At 39.0% G+C, this 27,805-nt stretch overlaps 1 protein-coding gene across 2 annotated transcripts in view; it reads left to right on the top strand.

Moving 5' to 3' along the window:
• Positions 1–11,893, top strand: part of CDK6 (cyclin dependent kinase 6) — a 130,261-nt gene extending 118,368 nt beyond the window's left edge. For both annotated transcript variants that reach the window (XM_075492829.1, XM_075492830.1), the window contains exons 6-8: positions 5,366–5,416; positions 9,377–9,512; positions 11,361–11,893. In XM_075492829.1, coding sequence (XP_075348944.1) covers positions 5,366–5,416; positions 9,377–9,512; positions 11,361–11,507 — 334 coding nt within the window. In that variant the 3' untranslated portion in view covers positions 11,508–11,893. The remainder of the gene's footprint in view (positions 1–5,365; positions 5,417–9,376; positions 9,513–11,360) is intronic.
• Positions 11,894–27,805: the final 15,912 nt, after the last annotated feature.

Below are 27,805 nucleotides of genomic sequence, written 5' to 3'. Positions count from 1 at the left end.
TGTCTAGCTTTGGGGGCACTTGTATTGGCAATTCTAGAAGTGTCATGATAGCTCTGTAATATGTTTTGGTAAGAAAGAGACTTTCTTGACTTTTTTCCCCTCTTCAATACTGTTTTTCTTCATATGACCTTTTCTTCCATGTATCCATTTTACCTGCAGTTTAATAACTCAGTGTCAGAAATTGAAAGATAGTTTCCAATCAGAATGTCACTCATTGGTGCAAAATGTTAGCCACTATCAAGAAACCTGCAGAAATCTTTTCCTGTGCCTCAATGCATGTGGTTTTATTAGACTATTTTTTTCCTTGTGTCAGCACTGCAGTATAGACTAGAGCAATGCTTATCAAGATCTTTAATTACAGTCTTTCTGAAAATTCTAACTTTTCTTATGAGAAGTTACAGACCCTCTTTGCTTTGTAGAACAAAGGCTGAAAGTAAAGTCTTTGGTGTCATTGCATTGTCATTGTATACAATACTTTTAGAATTGCTTTGGCATGTCTGTGGAGTTGCACCAGGGAAAATTTTTTCATGGAGACTTGCTTAGGAAATGTTTATATCTCAGTTTTTACTGAGTAGCACAGACATGAAACACAGTGTCTATAAAATAAAGTACTCAACGTTTCAGACACCAATATCCAGTTCAGATAGACAGAATATTCAGTGAAGGTGAAACTCAGCATGAAACAACATGAGCTGAGTACATTCCTTTGGACAAGAGAAAAGAGCCTCAAGTTGGTGAATGGTGAAATCTAATTTGTGCAGCTACATATAAGCATGAGAGCCTTTCGGCCAGAAGATTAGTGGTACAAGTCCTTCTAAACTATAAGCAGATGGTAACTTTTTCAGGATTTGTGAGGTTTTACATTGCAACCTTATGTCATGATCTGTATTTTTATTTCTGTATTATTACACAACCACAGAATGGTTGAGGTTGGAAGGGACCTCTGGAGATCGTCTCATCCAACCCCCCCTGCTCAAGCAGGGCCACCTAGAAATGGTTACCCAGGACCATGTCCAGATGGCTTTTGAATATCTCCAAGGTGGGAGGCTCCACAACCCCTTTGGGCAACCTGTGCCGGTGCTCGGTCACCCTCACAGTAAAAAAGTGTCTCCTTATGTTCAGAGGGAACCTCCTGTGCTTCCACTTGTGCCCATTGCCTCTTGTCCTGTCACTGGGCACAACTGAAAAGAGCCTGGCTCCATCTTCTTTGCACCCTCCCTTCATGTATTTATATATATTAAGAAGATCCCCCCTGAGCCTTCTTTCCTCTAGGCTAAACACTCCCAGCTCTCTCAGCCTCTCCTCATATGTCAGATGCTCCAGTCCCTTAATCATCTTCGTGGCCCTTTGTTGGACTCTCTCCAGTATGTCCATGTCTCTCTTGTACTGGGGAACTCAGAACTGGACCCAGCACTCCAGGTGTGGCCTCACCAGTGCTGAGCAGAGGGAAGGATCACCTCCCTTGACTGCTGGCAACGCTGTTCATCACGCAGCCCAGGAGTTATATGCATATTTGTGTTGGACTGCCATATAAAAAGGTAGATAGATTTATCCTGTGAAAAAAGTCACAATGCAGACTCATAGCTAATATCCATTTAATTGTGCAGCTGCACATTTTGTACCTCAGGAACTAAGGTACATGCTTATTGACTCAGTAGGAGTTTATTTTATCAGGACAGGGTAGTAATATGGTGCCTCCAACTCATCTTCATATCTGTAGGCTAGGGGCATTTGGCCCTACATTAGACATGAAAGGGGTTTTCCTCCATTCAGTGGGCGCCATTCCAGAGGCAGTGGATAATGGTATACCTCCAAAGCCTGGAGAAGGAGTGGTCAAACAAGATGGACACCTGCAGATTCCCTGTAACATTTCCTTCCTCCCCTCTCCCTAAAAAATCAAAGAAGCAACAACCAACAAAAATAGGAAATTATGGGGACACAACATCTGAGACTTCTTGAGCAAACAGGGAAATTAAATGTCTTAGATGCACTGTAAGTCTTTTCGTCCCATCTTCTTCCCTACTCAAGTATGTGTTTTGTAACAACAATGGTGTTGGAGCCCTCAGAGCATGGATTTTGTAGCAAGCAAAGTCAGGGAAGGTTGAGAGGATCAAGGAACCACACAAAAGGCAAGCGTATCCCCACGGATAGCCCTTTCCTCCATTGTAATATCCCTCTTTCCTGAGACACATGTACACACAGATTTTTGGAGTTCTTTGAAGTAAGAGGACAGACTCACATCTTCTGCCACAGGAGACAAACGCAGCTCCATGCCTTTCCCAAGGAAAAAAGAAGGGATTCTACAAAATCAGGCTCTCAGAGTTTAACCAGTTTTACACAGATTATCATCACAGAGAGGAGCACATATCCCCAAGTAAGGACTTCTGGACTGAGCTTGTATAAATAAACCTCAGGGAGTGAGTGGGTGAGTGAGTCAAGTGAAAGATACCAGGAACAAAGGTGAAATTCTACATTTCTGTGGCTGCTGAGTATGCTCCCAGTTCAGTGGTACTGGGAGAGCTGATGTCCACCTTTAAAAATAGAATTAAAAAAACAATTGGCTTGAGGTGAAAGTTTTTATGTACTGGACTTGCAGTGCTGGCAAGTCATTACTAAAGAGTGACTAGTGCCAAAATGTGAGATGAGATCTTCATACGGCTGCTGATTAAGTGGATATACTTCCCCAATCATCCGTCCAATATTCCAATTGAACCTCCAGCCAAAATTCATGAGGCAAATTTCATTACATTAGTGGTGCCTAACCTGGAGTTGGCATTCTGTTGTAGTCATGATGGTGGGATGGATAGGAGGCTGAAAGATGAATTAATAACACTTCATTATGATGAAATATCAAAGTATGTTGGAAGGTCACCTTGTGTTGTATAATTATATATTCAAAAGAATTTAAATTCTTGCTTCAGCCCTTAGTGAATCTGAGACAGCAGCAATGATGGGAAAAACCTCCCTTAAAAATCCCAAGAATCATACTTGTTTTGGCATGACACTGCCTAAGGTGATTTGCGAACAAGGCTGACTTTGCCAAGCTTTCATATTAATGCAAGGTTCAGCATACATTTTAAAACATTAAATCAGCTTTCCACTTGCATGGATAGGATTATTTGATTGTGTAGATTTTGTTAGTTTAAAGGGCCCCCTTCTTTGGCTGGAGCCAAAATTGAATACTCAAAGTAACCGTATGTTAATAATTTTAAGCAGTCATTCAAAAAAATGTCTAAGGTTGTCATATTGTCTGATTTTGGGAGATATGGAGTGTGTCTGCTGCCACAAACAATACTAGGATCGTAGCTACTGACTATTTTGAAAATCAGGCTCAAAACTTACAGCAGGAGTAGATGCTCCTGTCTGAGTGAAGTTAAGCTTTGTTTTTTTGTAGAAGCCAGTATTGCTGGATACCTTAAAGCTTAAAAAAATACAGAAACCTCTAAGTATGAGTTGGTTGAAATGGTCTCATCAAAGAGGTTGCAGTTAGTAAATATCATATATATCTGGGAAGCAGCGCATACCATTATTTACGATTTATTCAGAATCAAAATAAATAAAGCCCTTTATGGACAAGTAACAGGCTACCGCATTTTACCCCATCAGTTTCAATCTGATGTCGTATGGTTTCAAATCGGACTTGATGAAATTGTTCTCTCAATGCCCCTGTGCAAAGCAGTTTGCAGTGTAAGTTGATACGACATGACCTGAATGGCAGCAAACATGAAGGAGACAAAATGCACGTTTAGTTCATCACGGATGGTCAGCATGTCTTCTAGTTATTGCTCTGCTCTTTTTCTTGGTGGCACAGATTTCTGTAGAGATTATTATGTCTAACTGAAAAATGTCACAGTGCCCTGGGTCTGCTTACTGTATTTCGTGTGGACCCGCAAGATAGGCAGTGACATGGAGCTCTATTGTCTCTGTGAGAGTGTCAAGACACAAAGTGCCATTTTTCAGAATTAACTCATGGTTAGCAAAAGGAGATCCAGATCCTACACCTGCTCCTGCATATGGGCAATGAGAGGGGAAGGACTATAGCTGAGTACTCCTTGTTCTCCCAGTGTAGATGGGAGAGGTCTTCACCTATGAAGAGCAACAGTGAAATGTCTTTGGCTATCACTGCTGTTAAGGACCTGTATCAGACAGAAGAAAAGGAGTATGCAGACAGAGGCAGGAGGACTGAAGGCTGCCAGTGAAGACATGGGAATATGCATTGTTTGTCAAGTCACTTGGTCTCAGTGGAACAGTTTTGGAAACTGTAACCGTACATTTCCAGCATGCACTGTACTCCGAGAGCTGTGCTCCAGAGAGAGGGGCAGCCTGGCTATCAGTCGACGCAAGTTAGTATCTCAGATTGCAGTGTCTCTGAATTGCGTTTCTTGGAGTAATCTACCATTTGTTGAACCAAAATGGTACGCAACATCTGGGGTCTGATCTTCACAGATGCCCTCGTTCTTGGCTGGATCCTTAATGATCTGTCAGTAATCTGTTGGAATGTCTTGGGAGTTTAAACATAGAATTGCACTGTTGATCACACCTTACTGAATGCAACACAAAGATGGCAATACAGCCATACAGCCATACAAATCTGAGTTTCATATTTTACTCAGGCACTATGGGATGATAGTATTTTATAAATGATGAGTGAAAATATTTTAAATTGCACTTTGAAAAGAAAAAGTGTGTACCACTCTCTGAAAGTATTTTTAGTCACTGTTTTTTCTGAAAGCCTTTGGACATTCAGCCTATTAATTTGTTTCTTTCCTGAACATATCTTTATTTATGCAGCAGAAGTATTCCTCTCCTTCAAGGTAAATTCTGTACCGTTTCACAACCCATTCTTTACAGACCTTCATAAATCCATTGTCATTTATTTGACCCCTTAAACCTAGGAGCACGTTTCCAATATACAATATACAAGAAATTTGATTTTGAATTTATATCCATAATAATTCATCTCTAATTTTATTATGTTTTAATGAATTGCATGACATTCACTCCATTTTTGTCTCTCTAAACAGCTATTTAAGTATGTTCTTTGTAGTGAAAACTATTTTGTTAATGATATAATTCATAGGATAATATTAGTTGAGAGAGAGTTATTTCATTCATGTTAAAGAACGCAATTAAATTTTCAGAAGTAGCATATTCAAAGATATGTCTCATCTGTCCCCTTTTTTATCAGTTTTAGTCAAAACTTGAAAGGTACACTCACAGACTGGATAAAACACGGAGGCAGAAGAAGTGAGGTCTCAAAAAAAATAACATGTTTTCACCCTACGTTGGCAGCTGTCAATGACAAATATAAATCGACATTAATTAAAGCAAGTCACATCCTAAAAATATTTCTTTATTCTTTCAGACCACTCTTCCGTGGAAATTCAGATGTCGATCAGCTAGGAAAAATTTTTGAGTAAGTAATAACTAGTTGCATTATGTCAATATCTGTTTAACATTGAAACACTGTGAGGTTTCTCTGCATGTTTTTTGCAATAGTGTGACTAGAACAAAGTATTCCTAGAACATATTTCCTATTGCTACTGTATGCAACATGATATTTCCGTGTATTCTGTGTCAGAGTGGGAGGAGGAAGCAACATGGAATATAGTTCTGCAGAACTAACAGCCATCATCAGGAAATTATGTGAGACTTCTGTTTCGGGCTTTTAAAATCTCTTAAACATATTGTGCATGTACCATTCATGCATCTTCCTAAACAGCTAGATCCAAGAGATTCTCTTCACGTAAACAAATGCAGAGGTTTTATTTTTCAGTAATTTCTTTGTGTATTTTGGAAAACAACATTAGGATACTTTAAAATTGTTATTAAACTGAAATATCTAAGACAATTACCAACAGCTTCTTTGCAGAAAAGACTTCTGTATATAAGAAAATATTTTCTCTTTTAAAATATACTGTGTAGCCTGTTAAAATGATTAACAGTCCATATTTCAGTCAGGAAGGTAACTGTGAGAACAGAAGGAATATCAGCATTTTAACATGTGCTTTGTTGGAGATTAATTAATTGGCTTTATTTTAAAACCATTTTACAATTCTAGGAGTTTGTGTTTTTCTTCTTCAGATATATCAAATACGTTGAGGAGGTGGGGAGGCTCTAAATTCTCTGCAGTAGAATAATTCTCTTCCAAAAGATGTTCTTAGTTAAGAAGCAAAAAATTAAGTTATGGATATTACCAATATGATAATTAAGTAGGATTATATCACTTTTTTCTTGTAAAAGCTCTTCAGAGCAAGGTATGTTTCTGAATTTATAAGAACCATGTAAATTTAAGATCTGATGTAGGTATCATGTAGTTAGGAAATCAAAGCCACATAGGGCTGGTCCCACTCCAGAGAATGAATGCCCATTTGCCTCTGCACTTCTGTCTTCCCTTTTCGTACAGAGGGGCTGCAGGGGTCCAGGGAACTGGATGAAATAAGAAATAGATAGGAGAGAGAGCGAGAGAGAAGACTGAAATATTACTCTCTTGAAGATATTCCAAAGAGAAGATAGTAAAATTTCTAAGGAGAAGAGCTTAAACAGAACAAATAATGAACGTCTCTGTTTAACCATTTTTCCAGTTCTCAAATCATAACAGATCTGTTTCTAAGCATTTTCATTATTTAATATGAGGTTCCTAAATTGCAGGTCTTGATTTCACATAGTTGACTTCCCTTTCCTGCATACCATACCAGTGTATGTGACTCACTTGCGTGGTTAATTTGTCATGCGCTGAATAGCTCTTCCTGCTCAATCCAGAAAAATCAGTCCTTAAAGTTTACTTTTTCTTCTTCTGCCAAAGCTACTCCTTTAGTCCTACAATATTTTGCTTTATTAAATGAAGACAGTTTTGATACATACAACGTATTTTATAATTTTAAAAGACATAGCTGTGATTTTTTTTAAGGATTTGGATTCATTTATGACATTTAAGGGGAAAAAATCAAAATTAACTGGGCTAGGATTAAATGCATAGCTGCTAGTGGCAGCTTCCGACGGGGATCTTTCCATCCCTAGGGGCCGAGATTACCTGTGCAGAAAAGAATTCATCAAGAAGAGAAAATGCTGTGCTAATATTAGAAGAAATTCCTTATTAGACATCTACTTAAAGAGAAAGTTTGGGTTTGCTTCTTTTGTGCAGTTCTCCTTAAATAGTTCAAAAGCTTCTTTCTTGGGTTCGGGGGGGGGGGTATGCTAAATAGTGTTTATTTTGTGTTTTCACAGCTGGAGAACCCCCTACGGTTAGGCATAGCTCTTCTTGTAGGAGGATTGTTTCTTTCTACAGTAGTGACTCATTCTTCAGACTAATTTGGACAGAAAGTAGTTTCGGGATTTTCGTGCAATCTGGACTGATGCATTCTTTCAGATAATGGGGCTGTGGTCTACCTTTGCTTTACATGTGCGTTCCGATTTGCATCAGGTAACATTCCACCCCGCTTGAGGGTAAATCCCTCGGAGGTGGCCCAAAACAATTTCCTGCTTTTCCAGGACACCATCAGCGTGTGGGATATCCTCATAGATTTCAGGCTAAACACTTCAATGGTTTGAGCAGACTTGTCTCCCATTGTGATCAATGGGAGTGGAAAGTACTCGGCGTTTCTCAAGACCAGGCCTGAACCTTTGGCAGGAGGTGAAACTCTTCCAAGATACTCCCAAACTTAGTCACTGAAATGGTAGTGCTACCAGACCAGAGTGAGGGCATCTACTCAGACATTCGTTAGAGTTATTGAGTTTTGAGTACTACATGAGTGTGTAACTAAAAATGTCTCTCCTTTCCACTCTTGGTCTTGTCCACCCTACCTGTCTGACAGGCTGCCTCCTTGTTTCTTTTTGTTAGTTTTGCCTGTGCCTGTGCTTATTCAGCCCTGTTCATGCTCTCTCATGCAAACATTGAAAAAAATGGGACTAAGCAAACACATTTGAATGGCAGGTTAAACTTCATTGTTATTTAAAATACTTAACTCCTCCATCCTCCTACAGTGCTATTTGTATTATATTTAATATGCATCCAGATCCTCAAAGAGCTAATCACATGGCTTTAACCACCGTGGCCAAGGGAGTTGCCCCATACCCCCACCGTACCTGTGGTGATAAAAGTCAAATTCAATTTTTCATATAGATTTAACTTATCATTTCCCAAGAGCTGTAATATCTTCAGATGTAGTAAAATTAAATTGTCCTGAGATGTTAATTACTTTGCCCTTCTAGCCATGCTGTTGTTTTGAGGACATATTAATTTTTGGAGGTAGTTTAGGTGAGCCAAATTACAAAATCTAAAATCCATGTAGGCAGATGTGGAGTAATTCCACTCAGTTCACTGAGGTAACCTATGATTTACATCAAAGTGTTTGGCCCATGGCTTCACCCAGTCTTACGACCAACCTCAGTAAGAAGAAAGGTCAATGCTGCTCCCTAGTGGCATTTGGCTTAGTGCAGCCCCAAGTATTCAGTGACCTTTTTTCATGCTCCTTCTTGTCTTACCCTGTCAGCATTTCCATTAAAAATTTCCATTTTACAGGCTGTAAAAATTGATTTTCCCTGAAAACCTGACAAGTAATGTATGATCTTTTCCATAATTTCCATCAGAAACTGGCATTTCAACCCCACAAATATTAGTATCAGACTAAAACACGAAATGTATGAGACGATCCACCATTGGAGGTTTACCTACTATTTTACTTATTTGGGTTTTAAACCTTAGCACGATTATTTAATAAGTATAAATATCTTCTAGAATGTAAAGAATAAAGAAATAAATTATAAAAAGAGATTAAAATATTCTATTAAAGGGCACAGAAAAACTAAAATACAATTGAAAGTAAAAACATAAAGACACTCAAGTCCTATGCCACTTCTGAATTGAGACTTTAAAACCTGTATTGTGAAGCAAATAAATTGTTTAAATTTGGGCAAAAATTACTGGACATAGCTTTGAAGCATTATGAAACATCCCTTTTATTGCCTTACCCTCATCTTGACCCACACTCTTCTCTCAGTCCCTGTTCTTGTGAATAAAGATCCTTGCATGCAATTCCCCTTTGAAACTTACTGCTTTTAATCATCCTGGAGCAACATATGTTGCACCATCCAGTCAAGAGCTGAGCAACTTTCTTCCAAAGCACTCAGCCCTTTTTCCACAAAAAGACTCAGAAAATTGAGACCTAGGCCAGAAGATTGTGCTGGCCACAGAATTATTTCTACCAAGCACACTGAGGACCTACACTCATCAGCCTCTTTTCACAGAGATCAGTGCAGTACTGCACAATTAATCTCATTTAAACAAAAAGACTTATAAACTGCCACTCAGTATAATCAATATACAGGGGAGACTGCATAAATGTTCAGGCCTAACATTATGTTTTTGCTTTCACAGTGTAATTGGACTCCCAGAAGAAGAGGACTGGCCTAATGATGTTGCCCTTCCAAGAAATGCTTTCACTTCCAGACCCGCACAACCTATTGAAAAATTTGTACCAGATATTGATGAACTGGGCAAAGACTTGCTTCTTGTGAGTTTCTATTTGTTGTTCTCCAAGCCGCATGACTCATAGTTCCCACTGTGCATGCAACATACCAAAAACATTTATGTTTCCATTTAATGGAGTTATTAAAGAAAAGCTCAAAAGTGGGTAGACAAATTCATGTAAATCTGTGAAACATCAGCACAAAGACACCCCCTTTGGCTTAAGAGGTGTCAGAGCTGAGAATAGTTAGAGACTAGGAAACTGTGTCAGGGAAGTACCTGTTTGACCTGTCTTTAGACCTTTAGATCCTCATTACTGACCACTGTTGTGCCACTGCTTCAGCCATTCTTATAGTATAAGCCTGACGTGAGTACAAAAACTGATCTACCATTTTCATGGTATAGTGGACCCAGTATAAAGCAGAAAATAGGCTGTAGGGGCAGATTACATCTGCATGCCTCCTATTGAATGCTGAAAACTTGAGATTTGGAATTCACCAATGGTTGCCTCTTACAAATGGCAGGATTGAACAGAAGTAAACAAATTGTGCTGGTACAACTGGTAACACTGAATTCAATTCAATTATTTCCATCATTTTTATAGATATGTTATAAACCCCAGCCCTGAAGTTCAGTCTTGGAATGGAATATAAGGAATGGCCTTGCCTCAGTTTGCCTTTTGCCATGCTTGTTGAAATCTAGCTAAATTTGTTCTCTGGAAGCCTTTAAAATATCTTGGTTCACATGGGCTTGGTAGAGTGGGCTCAGTGCAACTCTTGAAAGACTTGCTGCATCCCTTCAGGAACTGCTATCTCTGGCCAGCGTTATCTCTACAGAACAGCAGATCGTCCTCCATTGTCCTTATGGCTGCAGCTCCCAGCTGCGATAAGCTGGACTACATCTGGACACTTGAAATGACAGGGGAGAAACGCATCTGTTGTGCTTGCAGGCAGCCTGGAAATGGAAGCTAGACGTGGGACAAGAATTAGATTCTGGGAACAACAAGGAATAAAATATGGCAGAGAGCTCAGTGAGTGTGGGGCATGATGGGATGGAGGAAGAAGACAAATATCTATGCCTAGAAAGTGAGGTGGGAAGGGAAGCTGTTACTGTTAGCCAAAGAGATGAGAACTGGAAGCCACAGATGAAAGGGGAGAGTAGGACTGGAAGACACTGAATTAAGTTTTGGAAGTTAAATGATAGAAATTCTGATACAAGAAAAGAAAGTAGGAGTACGAAGTGGTTAGACAAGGATAGTAAGAAGAATACTATTTGGAGGTCAGTGAAGGAAAAGAGAAGAACAAGGTATAAAATGCAAGGCTATGGGAGAGATTTCAGTGCTGGCTGGACAAAGGCTGGGATGATAAGGACCTGGAAGGAACACAAGCAAAGTACAACTAGGAAGAAGAGGGAGAAACTGAACACAAAACATTAGCGTACAAAGGCTATAAAGTCAAAGACCCAACACCTGTAGAAATGCTGAGCCTAGGAATGAACATATACCTTATGATGCTCTCCATGTTTATATAGCCACAAAAGAACACTGAGGGGATTCAAAAGTTGTTCATGAATAGTTGCTCCCTGCAGTCTGTGAGACAGATGTCCTGTGCATGTGAATTCAAGAAAACCTCAATTCTGGGATTTCCTAAACTATGAATACTTGAATTTTCTAACTTGTTATTTTCTATTAGCTTTGGGGATGCCTTATTCATATACTATGACCCCACTGCTTGTTTTAACATGGATGGTCATCTTATCATGCAGCACCTACCAAGACCTTGTTGTGTCTCATACTGATCATAAATTGAAGGTGGCATGCATTAATGTATATATGCAATGTTAGCACTGTTAACTGTACATTTTAGTTAAAACCAACTTCTTTTCATACTTACAGAAATGCTTAGCGTTCAATCCAGCCAAGAGAATATCTGCCTATGTTGCCCTCTCTCACCCATATTTCCATGATCTGGAGAAGTGCAAGGAGAATCTGGACTCTCACATGTCATCCAGCCAAAACTCCAGTGAGGTGAATGCATCGTAATGCTGACTGAAGATGAACCATAAATGAACAAGACATATAGCTGACAAGGCCACTGTCCCATACAAACCACATAGCTGTCCTAGCGAAGATCATTATTTGGAGGTTTTATGCACTTATCTTTTATCTTGGGATTGTGATGTGCTTATCCAAGGAAATCAATCTAGTTTACTTTCATCAGAGCAACGCAAGGGCCAGGGCTTTGACCTGCTCCATTGCAGCTTTATGTTTGTTTTGTTTTTGTTTTGTTTATCTACCTGGGAAAACTCCAGACGAAGAGAAGCTGCTGACGGGTTTTGCTGCCATTTTATCCTTTTAATATTGAATGCTGCCAGTGTGGAGTAGGATGATCAAGTCACTGCCAAAACATGATGCAATCTCTCTCTCTAGCTGCTGAAGCATGATTTGGTACTTTTTTTATTATTATGTGATCTCTTACAGTGATATTTAAAGAATGGCATTGAAATATCAGATCTCTGCAACCTGCAGTTAACTGATACATGCATTAATACATCCAGCTACTGTTCATTCATAGCCTATGTGCAGGTGCTTCCCCACTTGAAAACTGGGATGGATTATTTTATCATTTAATTGCTCTATCAAAATAACAGTGATGATGGTGATCATTACAAATGTCTCAACTTTTAGTTTTTTCATACACAAACGAGTTATTATCTAGCTACGTTTGTGTGCATGTTGCAAAAAACAAGTGTTTAAAAAACTTCTAGAGTCCTGTTCTTAAAGACTCTTTCAGTTTCCAAATGGTTGGTTTGTGTTGAAATCCAGGCACATTCTGGCCCATCATCTAACCCATCATTCCCCCCTGGAAACAGCTGCAAGCACATTTTCTTTATCTCATTCCAAATTTTCTGATATGCAGCTCAAAGACATGAGCAGAGCCAATGAAAATCAATAGAGATTTTCGCCTTCAACCTGTTCTGATTATCAGCCAAAAAGGCAAATAGAAAAAATGTTTCCAGTTCAGAAGCAGAGAATCCTTCATCTGTAATAAGCACAGATATGTATTTGTGCTGAATTGTATGCTGTATACTGCGCTGCCTTACCTGCAACAGCCCCCCATGCATCGCAAGTGCATGAACATTACTGTCTCAAATTCCCTCAGATGTCATTTATTAAGCAGACTTGTTTTCTATGCAGAAATGCATGAGCTTCTCTCCTAAACCACCATGTGGGTATACTGGCACATGCTTCTCCACTAGGGTTAATGTGCCATTATTGAATGTCAAAATAACTAAGCAATTCACATGCCTTTATAGCACAGTTATTTTAAATATTACGTTAAATTTTTATATTTAGTATTTTTACCTTAACTAAAATATATTTTCAGTATTTTAAAAAGAAGCTTTTATTTTTTTAATACTGTACTGGGAAAAAAGAGATATTTTAAATCCATAAAAGCTGTTCCCTAGCACAACTTTAGTGCATTTATCTGGACATGACTTGGGGGAAAATATTGGTCCGACGAGTTAGCCCTTACCATAAAACCATAAACATACACTATTGTAGTATAACTGATGGTAAGTGAGGCAGCTAGCTTTGCTTACTCCTCTGATAGTCCCTTAGGCTTCTCTCGTCCTCATCTCTATTTCATCTTGTCTAGCTAGTGAGCCAGCATTATATCCTCATTCACAGCATGCTTGGCAGAAGCAGGTCCTCAGCAGTGAGTTGAGCAATATAATTTTTCCAGCTGTGGCATGGGAACTTGTAGCCATCTCCCTGGCAGGTTTCTCAGTCCTGCGATAGATTGGCTGTTGTGGCGAACTTCACTGTTAACTCTGTTTCAGGTACCTGCACTGTCTGGGACAGGTCCATTGCTACGATAGTGAGTGGATCTTACCCGTCTCCTGGATAAAGCTTTTTGTTAGACACATAAGTATGCGACGTATGGTTAAATTAGGTCTGGTTTAAATAAGCCAGATTTTAAAGGGACCACTTGCACGCATGCATGCAGTGGCCTGTGCTTTTCTTCATGCCCAGAATGATGCCTATGCAAAACCTACTAGCATGAACAGGCACGTTGCAAATTAGGCCTGGCAAGAGCATGCACAAGGCATCTGCACACAGAGATACTACAGAAGGGTAACACAAGAATTTTGGAAGCTCTACGGGCAGCACGCTGAAGGCCAGGGAGCGGTCACGGCAGCTAACCCTCTAATCTTGGCCTTGCCTCTGTCATTCTCTCTGTTCCTACATCCCAGGGGAACTGCAAACCCACTGCACTGGTGTTGTCCCAGCACTATTCCTCCATGGGTCAATGGACCTGAGTGTGAATAGGTTTTAACATTCATAGAAAAGGACCGGCCAGAGTGAAATTTTTGCTAACCATTTTTTAAACACTAATTAGAACAACAAACAGCCAAAATTCAGGAGAATCTTGCAACAGTAAGAAATAGAAAAGTTTCCTACACAGTTTAGCACTTTTAGAAACATTCCACATTTTACCTAGTGCCAAGCTATCACACATACTTTATCAGGGCATTCAGCTGGTGTGGCTTTCCAGCAGTTGTCAGGGAACTCTCCCAGAGCTCTCCAACAAGTAACATAGAGTAAAAAAGTAGGGGAGGAGAGGGTATTTTCAAATTAGGCTCAAAACTCTCAGATAGAGATGTGCATCTGTTCTGTGTTAGAAGAGCTTGTTGTATGAAGCTTAGCGAAGCAAAGGCTAGAAGAGAATATGATTGCTGAATGTAGGCACATTATTAGGGTGTAACAAAACGGAGGGAAGAGAACACTCCAAGCCAAAGGTTAGTGTTGGCCCCAAAACTAATCAGAATATAGAAATCACAAGGAAATGAACTACTGGAGCAGTATTTCCCCATCAGTAGTATCAGAAGAAGAGCTCAGAGAGCAGCAGAGAAAAGCAGGGGCTGGCTTGTGGAATCAGAAGCAGAGCTTCTGCAACATGGTGCTGTATGTTTTCTAATATAGGATCAGGTTATAAATGGGGGCATTCAGGAGAAGAGCTTCAGAAGGGCTGCATTAATGGTCACGCTCTGGAACATCCTTCCAGTGGGAATGGCAGGAACAGAAAAAGAAATCTAAGTTCTGTCTTAGCAGGGTTAGGGAAAAGATTTATCTAATGGGGTCCTTGTGGTAGCAAGGGCCTAGATTCAAAGGACCAACAACTTTTCAAATTACCTCCTTTTCAAAATCTCTTTAGGAAGAAATTCCATTTGACATGCCATAGGCTTACTCTTATTCCAGTCTTCCCTGCCAAACTGTGGGGCTTCACTTACACTAGTAAACTGAGAAAGCCTGTTCTCTGGCTGGGCAAAGTGCTGGCACTGGCTAAAATCATGCCAGGAATCATGCTCATAATTAGACAGTACAGACAGCTGTGGGACTGTGCTCAAGCGCATGCCCTTGCTCTTTTTATTTTACTGGTATAGCTCTAGTATTTGAGTACCTTTACTCATTACTGCCGTATGTGTAGGACGTAGGAATTGTCTATCTGAAAAAGAAAGTGCTCCTTGACATGCATGTTCCACACTGTGAAGAAAACTCTTCGTACACCTTTTAAATGAGACTTCAGAGTGCAATTCTTCTTAGCAATAACTATGCCTGTATGTGTTCTACAGGAGCGGTTCAACAGCAGCTAAAAACCACTGAATAACAAAAAATATATTAAAAATAGGTATAGATGTTTAGCTCCTAGAGCACCCACAACCAGGCACTGTGCTCTTCTCAGCAGAGAACAGGGTGTTCTAAGTAATGGAAGGAGCAATTTCTGTCTCCCACCAACCTTTTTTTTATCACTACTACATAATTCTGCAGGAAAAACAGACCCAATAGCCAAGGAAAAAAAAATCACCAAAGCCAGCTAGTGAAGTGCTAATTGCTGAACCATAGCAATACATCTGGAGCAGCCCTTTTCTCTCTTCACCCTGTCTCCACGCTCACTCTAGCTCTCAATTCTTCTCCTTCAGCTCCCTTACGGAAACAGGTTTCAGTAATGCTCACAGGTGCTATTTCCAACAAGATTCTTCCAAATTTTCAATAGCTACACAGTGTCAGTGTCCCCTACATCCCTATTACCGAGTGTTGCTTCTTTTAGTCCAACAGCCCAGAACTGATGATTAAAAAATAATCTCTTTGTGCACCTCCTTGCTTGCCCTTAGTTTTGCATACACCTCTCTTGCCTTCTGTGTGCCAAGTAAAATTCTAAAAATAGGGTTTGTGCATATTTCTGTGTAGGCTGTGCCCACACTCCACATTTTTTTCAGCCTGTTAGTCCACAATGGTAAATGTTAGAGTACCTTTCTCTGTTGTTTCTGTCCTAAAACACACCAAAAAATGAGGACGTCATGTTTGCAAAATACTGAAATTTGGTGCTATGTGTACAGAGCCTTTTACATGAAAGGAATCAGTAAGTTGTAGCATTTGAGCATCTTCTGTGTGGGGGACGGTATCCAGCATCGTAACTCTTATGTGGTTTTTACACTCGATGGTTGTTTTGGTGAATAAGAAGAAAATACTGTGCCATGCTACTTTTCACAGGTTCACTCACTGTCTTTGAGAAGCATGTTTTATTATACATATAATTCTCTCTGCTGTTAGGTATTAGGCCAACTTTAATATGGAAAATAAAGAGAAAACATGCTGTTTTGGTCTTTTAGCCAACAAACTTGGAGCACTTATCTGACTCACAACTGAAAACACATCAGTTGTCAAATATGAATATGAATCATAAACCACACAGTTTGGTTTAAAAGGCCATGTAAATTAATTATGTTCCATGTATAAGACACAGTTGAATAATGAGGAAGTTTATCCTAAGAACTCTGTTTTATAGAACCACTTTGCTAGTATTTTTCGTATATAGTAGTTTCAGGAATAGATTGATTTTTATATACAATGTGAATTAGAAGATACTAGGCTATTAGAGTGATTTTGTTGTGTTATGCTTGAAGCTTGAATTGATCACAAGCTTAGGAACCTAACATATTTATTTTATTGCTACAAAACTGCTTCTAAATATCAAGATCTTTTTTGATGGATTTCACACTTCTCTTAATGTGTAAATGATTTTCTTGAAATTAGTATATTAGAAAAAACGTTTTTTTTCAAACTGCAGTTGTGCGGGAAAAATTAAGAAATATATTTTTACTTTCACAGAGAATAATAACAAGTTATATACTGAAATCTTCAGTAACTGACTGTTAATAAGCTATCACTTTTACTTCTTTTTGATTACTAAGTATTGGAGTACACAGATTACTTTCCATGAAGAAAAAATTCAGAAACAATATCTAGAAAAGTAAATGGGATTTTATATGATTAACCTTCTGAGTTTCATTTTCATATCCAGTTTTTCTGTGCAAGTAGAGTTCAGGTGTGCAAAAACATGACTACAATTTTAACAGTCTAACAGGCTGTACAACTCAAATACGAGTTTTATTTGTGAACTATTTATTTTATTATATCTCTTTGTTTTGCAAATTGTTAGATAATGGCTGTAATATAATTCTAGTTTTTGGACCAGATTCTGTAACCATCAAATCCCAGTAATTTCTGTAAAACAGTAAGAAGCTTTCTCATTGATTTAAATGAACTAGGCCATTAAAAGAAGAAAGATGTGGACATATGAACTGACAAATATACTTTTGCCAAGTGTTACTTCTCCCCTTTAGTTTGAAGCTTAGCAAGTATTGCATACTGGTATGCAATATATACACAATATAAGAACGATAAAAAACACTTAGGAGTAGTGTGCATGGATAATATAAAAAATGGCTCATTAGGGTCTTGCAGAAACCAGCTAAAAATCATTCTTTTAGCTGAAACACTAAAAATTTTGAAACTGATACATTTTTCCATTAAAAAATATTCCTGAAAATTATGTATATGTTTTTAATTCAGACAGCGATAGGCATCCAATCAGAACCAAATCAAATAGGAACTTGTTCTCAAAATTGATTCTGCAAGGCCAAGTAGATACCATCAGTTCTTTATGTGTTCAGTGGAAGCTGAAATTAGCCAGCACCATGCTTAGATGAGCCTTTTGCTTGGGCAGAAAAGCCCAAGGTTGCTGTGAGTAAAGTTACTGGAAAATTAGCCTTTACTTAAATGAAGTCCTTTGAGAGCTTCTGCAATATTTGAAAAGTCTGAAAGACTGTGCAAAACAGCTAAGATAAACCAAAACTCCCTAACCATATGGCATTTTTTCCTTCAGATTAAATGTTTTATCTGTGTTAGAATATATTGGTGGGCTTCATCCAGCCCAATGTCAATGAGACTTTTGCATGGCCAGAGAAAGTAAGAAGAGATTCTGCTATGGATATTTTGATACTGGGTGATTGTGGTAGAGTAGATTTTTTGTTTCCAAAAAAGATCAGACAAAAGATATTGCCTTCTTTGAAAAAAAACAAACAACTGACACTTAGTAAAGATGAAAAAGGAGATTTGAAGGAACTATTGGGAAAATATTGTTGGGATAAGGGAAAAGGAGCGTATTTATAATGTGAAAAATGTAAATACAAGCACTGTGTATTAAATATGCGTTGAAACTGATACTTTTTCACTGACCTTGCAAAGTTGATAGGGTTTTATGGAAGAAAAGAATCCAAGTATGAACTTATTCTAACTACCATTTTAATGTTCATTTGCACTAAAGCAACCTATACTATTTGACTGAAAGGAGAAGGGAAAACAAGTAATGTTTAACTTGTGATTTACTTTGGTGACATTACACGGATATGCTGTAAAGCTCTCAAGCTCGCTGTCCATTTTTGAGCAAGCTAAATTTGCATCCACACTATTTAGCTTTCCGCACCTTAAACCCATCCACATGCCAGAAAAAAACACATTTTCTAGTGTTGACATGGATACTTGCTCCCATTGACATGCTCATGTTAAACCCAGCCAAAGAGCACTGTCTCTGCCACTGAATGGAAAATGAATTTTCACAGACTGCCAGCTTCCTTTGTGCGATTACTCCTAAAGAGTTTGTAACTAACGTTCTACAATATGCAGCCTTTCCTCTTATTCCATGTTTCATACGTATGTCATGTTATGCAAATCCTCAGCCTTTTTAAAAAAAAAAAACAGTTCTTGCACGTTAGGATCAATTTTGAGTAGCTAGATGAGGGAGGAAAATTCTGAAGTGCTACAAAGACAGGAAAAATAGGCAGAGATTAGGAGAGTTCAGGACAATTTTGGCAAGTGAATTTGAATATGTGGAAAAGTCACGTATAAGTGTAGGGGGAAGACTTTTTTTCCATGTGTTTTGTTTTCTCCTGTCATTCACTTTCATAAACATAAGATGATAAAGCAAGACTCTTGCACGGGATTTTAGTTCCAGATACTTATTATGCCAACTCAAGTCATGAGTTCCAGTGCAGTTTTTCAACATAGCAACAGCTCTATTTTTTAAATCAGATTTTGCAGAAGTGAGAGGTTTGTCTGTGTAGATATAAAAAAAAAGTCTTATGAGACAGCTTGAGAGCAGATTAAGCTGGCTACACAGACACTGCCTGTAGTTCAGCTGCAGACATGGAAAATGTACAGCTCTCATGCAGGAGAGTCACTAACAGTGTCCATTAGTGTGCAATATCGTTGTGCAATGCGAGCTGACTCCTGCCGCAAATTGAAAATCCTTCAGCAATCCAAAATGGCATGTTTTTGAGCACTTGGGTTTTGATAAGATTATCCGCATGCAAGTTTTGCTGGATCAGTTCAGGTGGTTCACCATCTTACAGGAGCAAGTCTGAGAGCCTAGCAAGTCTGTCCGACACCCAGTGTAATACTGCAGAACCATCTGCCATGGGGAAAAAAAGTCTTTTCATAGGTTGTGCAGCAGGAATGGAGCTTTCTGAGCTGCTGTGCCACCCTGAGTTAACTATTGTTATGCCACCTCCAGAAATACAGAATACATGGCCTGTGTAGTATTTTGTTGTGTTTAGTCCATGTGTGTGGGTGGCTGGGTAAGTGTTGGCACAGAGTGGCTGATTTTGGTCCTTCCATTAAGCATGAGCAACTAGGCTTGGCACAGAGACAAATTTCACAGTTCCAGGGATGGGAAACCTCTAATTCTACACAGAAGTTCTCTGGCATTTGTTAAATACATATAGTGATAGATCACCCGGCCACTCAAGCTGTCCTTTCCTTATCCCAGATCATCCTACTGTGACACTGTGAAAGAAGCCCTGGGGAGTCTACTCCTCAACAGTCTTTCCACACCCTGTTTCCTCTCACTGCAGTGATACTTAATTACCTATCACTTGTATCTGACCCTGCTGATACTTCCACGGCCACTTAAGAAGCTGTGAGCTAAATTACTACCTTGTGATTCTGCGGCCCCCAAGTCTGCAGGCAGCCAGTGACTTGTACTATAGTTTTTCCTTGCTTCTCATTAGGAACTGCGAAATACTACAGTAGAATATGGCGAAGTGTGTGCTACTTTTACACTCTTTGGTTCAAGCAAAGAGATGAGCTAGAATAGATTAGATTGAACATAATGTGTTTGATCAGCCAAAACAATTTTTGATTCAGAAGATTATTTACTAAGTATAGAAGATCCCTGGACAACTGTCTGCCATGTATATGTTTACAAGAGCAGGCAATGATACTTCTGTTATACAGAAGTTTTTAATGGATACAAACAAGACTAGCAATGCCAGCCTCCTACTGCTTACCCTTCTTCCCTTTCCCTTCCCCGAGATCACTCTTCCCAGGGAGAAGTTTCCTCCCAGCATGAGGCAGAGCAACTATGAAACAGTTCTTCCTTATATGAAGGCCTCCAACTCTCGAGATAACCTGGGTGCATGTGGGCAATCGAGCTCACTCCTTTGCTTTTTGCTATGGCAGTTTTGAGTACAGAGCCCTGCCACAAGTACTAGGCACAGACGGACCTTAACTCCCAAGATATCCTCCCGAGGAAAAGTCTTTCCAGGATCTAGAGGGGACAGTATGCTTACTGTTTCTATGACAGTTGACTTTTTTGCATTGTAAACAGCAGTGTTGTAAGAACTCCCCTAAGAAACCTCTCTCACTACACAAAAATGATGACTGAATTCTGGACGTGCTGTGGGAAAAGACAAAGTGTTTTATTCCAGGTGGATGATGATGATGTATCTCAAGCAATCATCCTTCATCAGTGATAGAAAAGAAAAAAACAAACTGGGTTCAAAATATAGCCTGGGTCTGCAGAGTGCTAGTTAAATAAGAAGTGCTTCTCAATCTTTTTCCAGCAAGACCCAAAATCCATCACAATTTCTTGCAGGGACTTTATCTTGGAGTCCCTTGTAACAAAGGTGGCTGTAACCACGGATTGCAACTACAAGTTCATCAGAAATTGGATGCTGGCAAGAAGTTTGTGGATGTGAGGCTGTACAAGGTGGCTTATATAAGCTCAGTGGGGATGTGCTCGTCTGAAAGTATTGATTGCCATGCACATTTTGAACTGAAGTTACCTATCATAACGTGATAGAAGGACTGCAGTGTCATGAGCTTAGAGGCTGAAGGGACTGCAAAGATTGATCCATCCTTTTCTTTTTCTCCCTAGATGTCTAGCAATCCAGTGGTTTTCCAGCTTTGTTTTGTTTTGATTTGTTTTATTTCACCTCCACGACCACCATTCTCCTTCCTGTTGTGCATAGTAAGTTGAATAGAAAAGCATTACTCCAGTTTACCAGCTTAAAACCAGAGCAGGCCAGCACTGTCTAAAAATTTTTATCACTCTCTGGTGATCAATAAATCAGATTCCAACAAATAGAATTTCAATATCCATGACACCTTCCTTGCATTCAGCACTGTTAAATAACCTTGCTGTTATTCTCCGCAGTGTTCAAAATCTCTTTTCCTGGGGGCTGAACTCCCCTCCTACAACCCACTTAAGAGTCATAGCAATGGAGGCAAAAGAAGTTTACATTATGGCGGTGCTTTTCGGTAAGGAATGAGAGCTGGTTCCAATTGAAACAGGGCCTGAAAGGGTCTCGAGGACTCTTAGCCAGCCACCTTTCTCAGGCATGGCAGTCACTTCTGTTAAAGCAAGAAACACATTTTAAAATGCTTAAGATAGAGAAAATATAACGTTGCCATTTATTCTTCTGATAGAATCTGTTTTCTACACAAAGCTGTATGATTTTGGCACTGAAACCAAGCCCACAGGCACCCATTTATTCTTTCCTTTCAGTCTTTAATTTCTTTGTAAATTCTTTTCAGGCATTCAGATTAATGTATTTATGGTCCGTTTCATTCCAATTCATTTAAGTGATCTATATCTGCCTTTGAATCTCGTATGGGTTTTATTTTTAATGTAATATTTAGCTGCATTACTTTGAACAGCTTTAAAAGTATAATGTCTTCGAATGCTCTAGTTAAAGAAAAATTATACCCTCAACATGATGTCTTAGAAGTTGAGCTGTATACTTTGAAAGTGATGTTTATATTGTAACTCCCGAAAGCATCACAGGGTGCTTTCCTCTGTATGTCTGTCTTCTACTTTCTGTGTAACGGTGTGTATTTGTATTTCCTCACTAGCTTGATACTCTTCAGTCTGAAGGCCCAAGTATGCAAACACATGAGTACTGTACCTCACCTGAGCAGTCCCACAGAGCTGAGAGCGGTTACTCATGTGAGTATAGTTGCTCACAAAAAGTATTTGCAGAAAAAGGCTTTCCTTTAGTAATTGACTCTAGTTGTGAGGACATGTGGTTAATAACAGCACCAAGACACCAGTAAATGGGGTCAGTGTTTATTGAAGATGTGGACACATTTATCTGCAAGCTATTTGACATTAACCTAAATTATTGCTATTACAATTCAGTATATTATTTCTTATGAAAACACATTAGTCCTGTGAAAGGGTAGTTGCCAAAAAATGTGTCGAGTCTTGCTGCTTTATTGTTTATTTGCATTTAGTATACACTTTGGTTGTTGAAGTGAAGCTAGTTTCATAGAGAGGCAGAAAGATAGATCAGTCAAAAAAATTATAAATAAGCTTCATACTGTACACTGAGTTTTGCAACTAGAGTAGTATGTGTGTTCAGATGTATTTTTATGCTTTAGGGTATTTTTATTCGTTTTAATATGTAAAGGAATAAGCAGAGTACTTTGAAATGCTATTGTAGAGCTAATTTTACACATAGTGGGGGAATGTTGTCTGAAAAATTAAAATTAGAGAACATTACATAGGCTGCCTTTGGCTTTATTTTGTTTGTAGCAGGTCCAGCAGGTATCTGTCAATTCCAGATGCTTAAGACAGGGGCCAGGTTTGTGGGGCATCTTGTAACTGAAGAAAGTTTTTTGCAGTGATAAAGTTGCCCATCTGGGCTTTAAGTAAGATTGCTGGCTAGACAAAAGCATAAAGGCAGCAAATTAGGTAATTTTTTTTGTGCATGGACAATTGCATGAAATAGGATTGGGGTTTCAAAGTTATTTTAAATCATTTAGCATAATTTACTCTTGTTGTAGCTCCACTGACTACAGTTAAATTAAACCAAGAATTTGACCTTGTAAGTCTACAAATTTCAGTGTCAGGCAGCTCAGGTCTATATAAAGATACTTAAGCTTAGTAAATCAGCAAGAATACTATATAAATGGTAATGCGTGACAAAAATCTTAACTCTAGTAACATTATTTCTCTCAAAATTCCTGTTCATTACTTTTTTATACAAAAGTTCAGAAGTGCTCTTCTTAGTGGCATTGGCATATGTGGAGAAAAGCATGATGCTGGTACAGAAATGTATCAGAAATGAGATTCAGTTCTTACTGCTCCAGACACTCCATGTGTGCCTACCTTACCTGTTACAAATCCCACTGAAGTTAAGAGAAGACATGTATAAAGTAAAGCCTGTTTGTGACCCTCACGGGATATTGGTTTCAGAATCTGCAAGATAAGTTATGTTCTCAAAAGGCATTATTAAAACTCGTGTTTTCAGGTTTACAGAATACTATGAACAGTGAGGACAGCTTCTGAGACACATCCAGAGTAACTTAATTAATTGATATTACATCAGACCAACATCCATTAGCAAATCAAAATCTGTCTCGGTACCTTTATTTCTCAGTATGATTTTACAAAAAAATAACATGAAAAACATTCAGAAAGTTAAAACAGCCTCTAATGCTGTTTGGCTTAGTTTTTCTCCGTTTTTTCCCTTTTTTGTAATAAAATATAATTTGCTCTGGAGGCGTCTAGGATTTGATAATTCAAGGAAAACATGCAAAGCAGTTTCAGCAATATTTTTTTCATTCACCTTAGGGCATATACTCAGCTGGTGAAAATCAGCACAGTCCTGTTGTCTATATGACTATATCAGCTTATACCAGCGAAACAGCTGGCACGTCGAGTTTTAGCATTTCAAGTCACTTTACCTACATATGCAGTAGGACTTTATTTTGCAAGGTGGAAAGTTACCTACGGTGCAAACTGTACTACCTAGACTACCATTGATACCTATTCACAGGACCTGATTTCACTGTATCACTTCATACTTGAAATTCATGATGTTCTTTTAATCAGGGTACAAACATGAAAAGGTGCGTGTGTTACTGTTTCTTTTAAAGGTGCATCATTTTTTTTATTCTGTGTGCTTAATAATTACTATTCAGTGTTCTTTACATTCTTTGCATTCAGCATTAAAATCACCTATGTGTGAACAGAGTATCACCTACAGAGGTACAGAAAAATGTAACAGTGATTTCTTGAATTGTTACTCAGATATACTGGTTTACCTTTCAGTCATCAATATGACACCAAGGGGCTACAACATGCAAACTGTGGTATATAAAAGTATTGCACCATTGCTGTACATGAAATCTGGCAGCCTCCCTCCTCTTCTTGCACAGCTGCTGATTACCATATACGCATTGGAAAGAAGTATGTTTCTGCTGTACAGAATGGCTGGGAAGTAATGCAGACACTTTGGAAACTCTAGAGCTTCCTTTGCGAGCTTTCAGACACAGCCCTTTGATCTAACGGCATGCCTGCTCCGTGTCCCAAATTCCACCCTATGGGGCTTTCCGCTTTAAGAACACCCTCAGCTGGGGCTACTTTACGTTGGCTACATTGAAGTTCATCGGAGCATGCACCTTACCATATAACATATTCTTTAGCTTTTACAAGTTTGTAAAGATGGTTGACTGCAAAAATAATCATGTGTCAATACAGCGAAATTAAATTAAGGCACACAGAGGGTTATCAATATTGTATTATATCAGAATTACAGTCCTTTGGAACTGAACGTTTTGCTGCTGGCAGTGCAAGAAAAGCAAAGTTGTGTATTTATTGTTGGGTGCTGAGGGTTCAGTATGAAAACCAATACAATAAAAATTTACACGGTGTCAAGTTCTTTTTAGTTGTTCCCAAATTATTGGAAAGTAAAAAGGCAAAAAATTAGTTTTGTATTTAAAACTGCTTTCCTGAGGTTTACTTCACCTTTCTAGCTATATTTTTCTTTTATCTAAAAATGTAAAATGAATACAAATGCAGTAAGTATTGTATATTAAATACAGAAAATTAGCAACATTGTTTTCTAGTTTTATGTTTGCAAGTGTTTTTCTCAACACCCTGGGTATTCTAGAAAATCAACAAACATACACACAACCAGACACAGAAACATAAGCGCGTGCACAAGCACCTTTCAAGCACCTTACCACATGCCTTTAGTTTTATAAAAATCTAACCTCATTTGTCTTGATTTCTCATTTCTGAACTACTTTATTGCTTACCTAGGATGAATTCCATTTAAAAAAAAAAATTTGAGTGATCACTTTTTTCTTTCAAAGGCATAAAATTGTTGCAATTGCTATGAACACTATATGGTTCAGCCCTAGTATGTCTTTACTGAAATCTTTGGTTTGGTTTAGGCAAATTGTGCTTTAATTCAGCTATAATAGCGCTCAGTCATTCACGAAGCGCAGTATTTTCTCCAAGTGTTAGTTAATCCAAATGTTGCGCTAACGTGCATGGTATTTGTGTATTCCTAAAAATTCTGCTGCTTTCAGCTTCCATCTTTTAAGAATCTGAGCACACTTTATTGATTGCCTGTTTTTTCCTGATTGATTATAAATATGACTGGTAACATTTCTGGGTATATAGCAATGGTAAAAGTGCGTGTCATTTTGTGCAAACAAAATGACACAACATCGAACTCTAAAACCAGGTGCATATTTTCTGTCTTCACTCCTAACCAACCGAAAAATCCTCATCAAAACAACTCAAATAAAGCTTCGGCTTATTGTAAGGATCATTAAGTGCTCTTCAGAGCAGGACACAAGTAGTTTCTACTAACGAGGCCTCCAGTGAGCCACCAGACATAGGAATCTAAAAACTATTAGCTCAAGCATCCAAACAGATTTCAGCTTTTGGATGAAAGCTCTAGACAGAAATTACTGCAAAGGTAACCAGACCCCAAAGCCACACAGGATTTTATAACTTAAACCCAAAACTTTGTACTGCCCCTAGAAAATATAAGGGCCCATGAAAGTCCTTTACAAGGCATAGTTATATACACCGCAGATGTTATGCAGCATTAAATAAAAACAGCAGCTACCTTTACATTATGTGACATTCCAAATTAGTCTTTAAGCACATTATAAGAGTACGAGCAGCAGTCCAGCCAGGGACAGACACAAAATCAACCGCACTGAGGCCTGTGGCTGAGCAGAACAGTCAGCGTCGTAAATACCCGTATTAGCCATAGGTAGTGCATTGTGAAAAAGGGAAAAATCATGGAAAGTATTTAACAGAGCAAAAAACAAGCTACCATACAGATCTGGATGCTATCCAGTGTTTCATCTCTGGTAGTGCTCAGGGCAAGATACCACAGAAGAAAATCTAAGTCTGTGGACAATTACAGAACAAGTTCTTCATATGGGAATTTTCTTCCTAGCCCTCATCTGTGAGAAGGTGACTTACCCCCTGCATGAAGTTCGTAAAACCCAATTATAGAAGAGAAAATTAAAACCAAAATCCATTAAGCAAAAATACTAAGGACCTTTAGAAATAAGCACAAATGTTACTCTTCTCATTATTCGCATAAACGTTCTCATCCTCCTCGCCTCAAAATTATCTAATGACACTAGATGTCACATGCTTACTAGCACCATAGAAACAAACGTTCATTTTAGAAGATTTAAGTGCGTTGCCTTTGTCTATCATTTGCCTGCCATTTACTGATAGCATGGAAAGCAAGATTTACAGTATCTGTACCATTCCTCATTTTACACCCATCAGTTGTGTTGCTTTTTTTTTTTCCCTTCGACAAACAAGGTCATCTTTCAGTCTCCTGTCACACAGAAGTCCTTTCTCTAAGTATTTTCATCCATTTTTAGACATCTGATTTAGCTGGCTGAATTGTCTGGCTGGACTCCTAAGCCTCCTTCGCAGCCAGGGAAGAAAAGCTAATGGGAGTCTAATTAAAATACGCCGGGGTGCCCAGCGGAGGACTCCCTCCTCCCCACTGCCTGCGCAGGGAGGGAGGGACTCCTCACCCCCCCCTTCCTGCCATGGCAAGTCTTTGTATTTCCAGGCACCAGACGCCAGCTCAAGGCCACCAGAGCCTCACGGCGCAAAGTGTTGGATGGATAAACTCTCCTGGTTCAAATTTGGTCAAAACATTTCTGAAAAGCAATTCTGTCCTGGCAGACTTGACGCAGCTTAGGTATTGCCTACACTGCTGCAGCTGAGCTGAAGCCCGTGGAGACCTGCCATCCTACCACGGTGTCAGCGCAGGGATGGACAGACAGCCGTGCTCCCACACCTAGGGACCACCCTTGTGCCGCCAAGGGCTGCGGCAGCGCTGGGGACAGCCTGCGTGGCTGCAGTGCAGTGGCATTAGTCACCTAAAACTGGACTGCATGGGTGGACTCCAAAATGGCCCAAATCTGAAAATGGGTTCAGGGTGAGGACATCACCGTGCTTCACAAAAGGGCTATCATAATGTATTTAGTAATACCCCTAATCTTATTTTGTACATGTTTTAATGCAGTTCATTTCTTCTGTCTTCAATGTACTTCTCCAGCATCACAGGCAGCTCAGTGAGAACTTCAGCCCGATGTGTTTCCAAAGTAGCCATCCTTGGTTTAGAACATACCAATTATTTTCTGAGGAATTAGTTATCCCTTTCCCTATGCACTATCTTGCAATTTTCAGCAGGAAATTTTATTTGCAATTGAGCAAATTTTACTTGTGTAGTCACCTTGTTAGTTTTCTCCTAGTTCCTCACAGCCTGCTCTTGGTTTTACTAAATAGCTTGGTATCACAAATTCCCATGAAATCACCAATTTTTCCAGCTATTGCTAAATATGATGAACACAGCAATGCTGTTTCAGAAACA

This window comes from Mycteria americana, chromosome 2 (genome assembly GCF_035582795.1).
Source record: "Mycteria americana isolate JAX WOST 10 ecotype Jacksonville Zoo and Gardens chromosome 2, USCA_MyAme_1.0, whole genome shotgun sequence".
Lineage (NCBI taxonomy): Eukaryota > Metazoa > Chordata > Aves > Ciconiiformes > Ciconiidae > Mycteria > Mycteria americana.
This window is presented reverse-complemented; position numbering and strand designations above follow the sequence as displayed.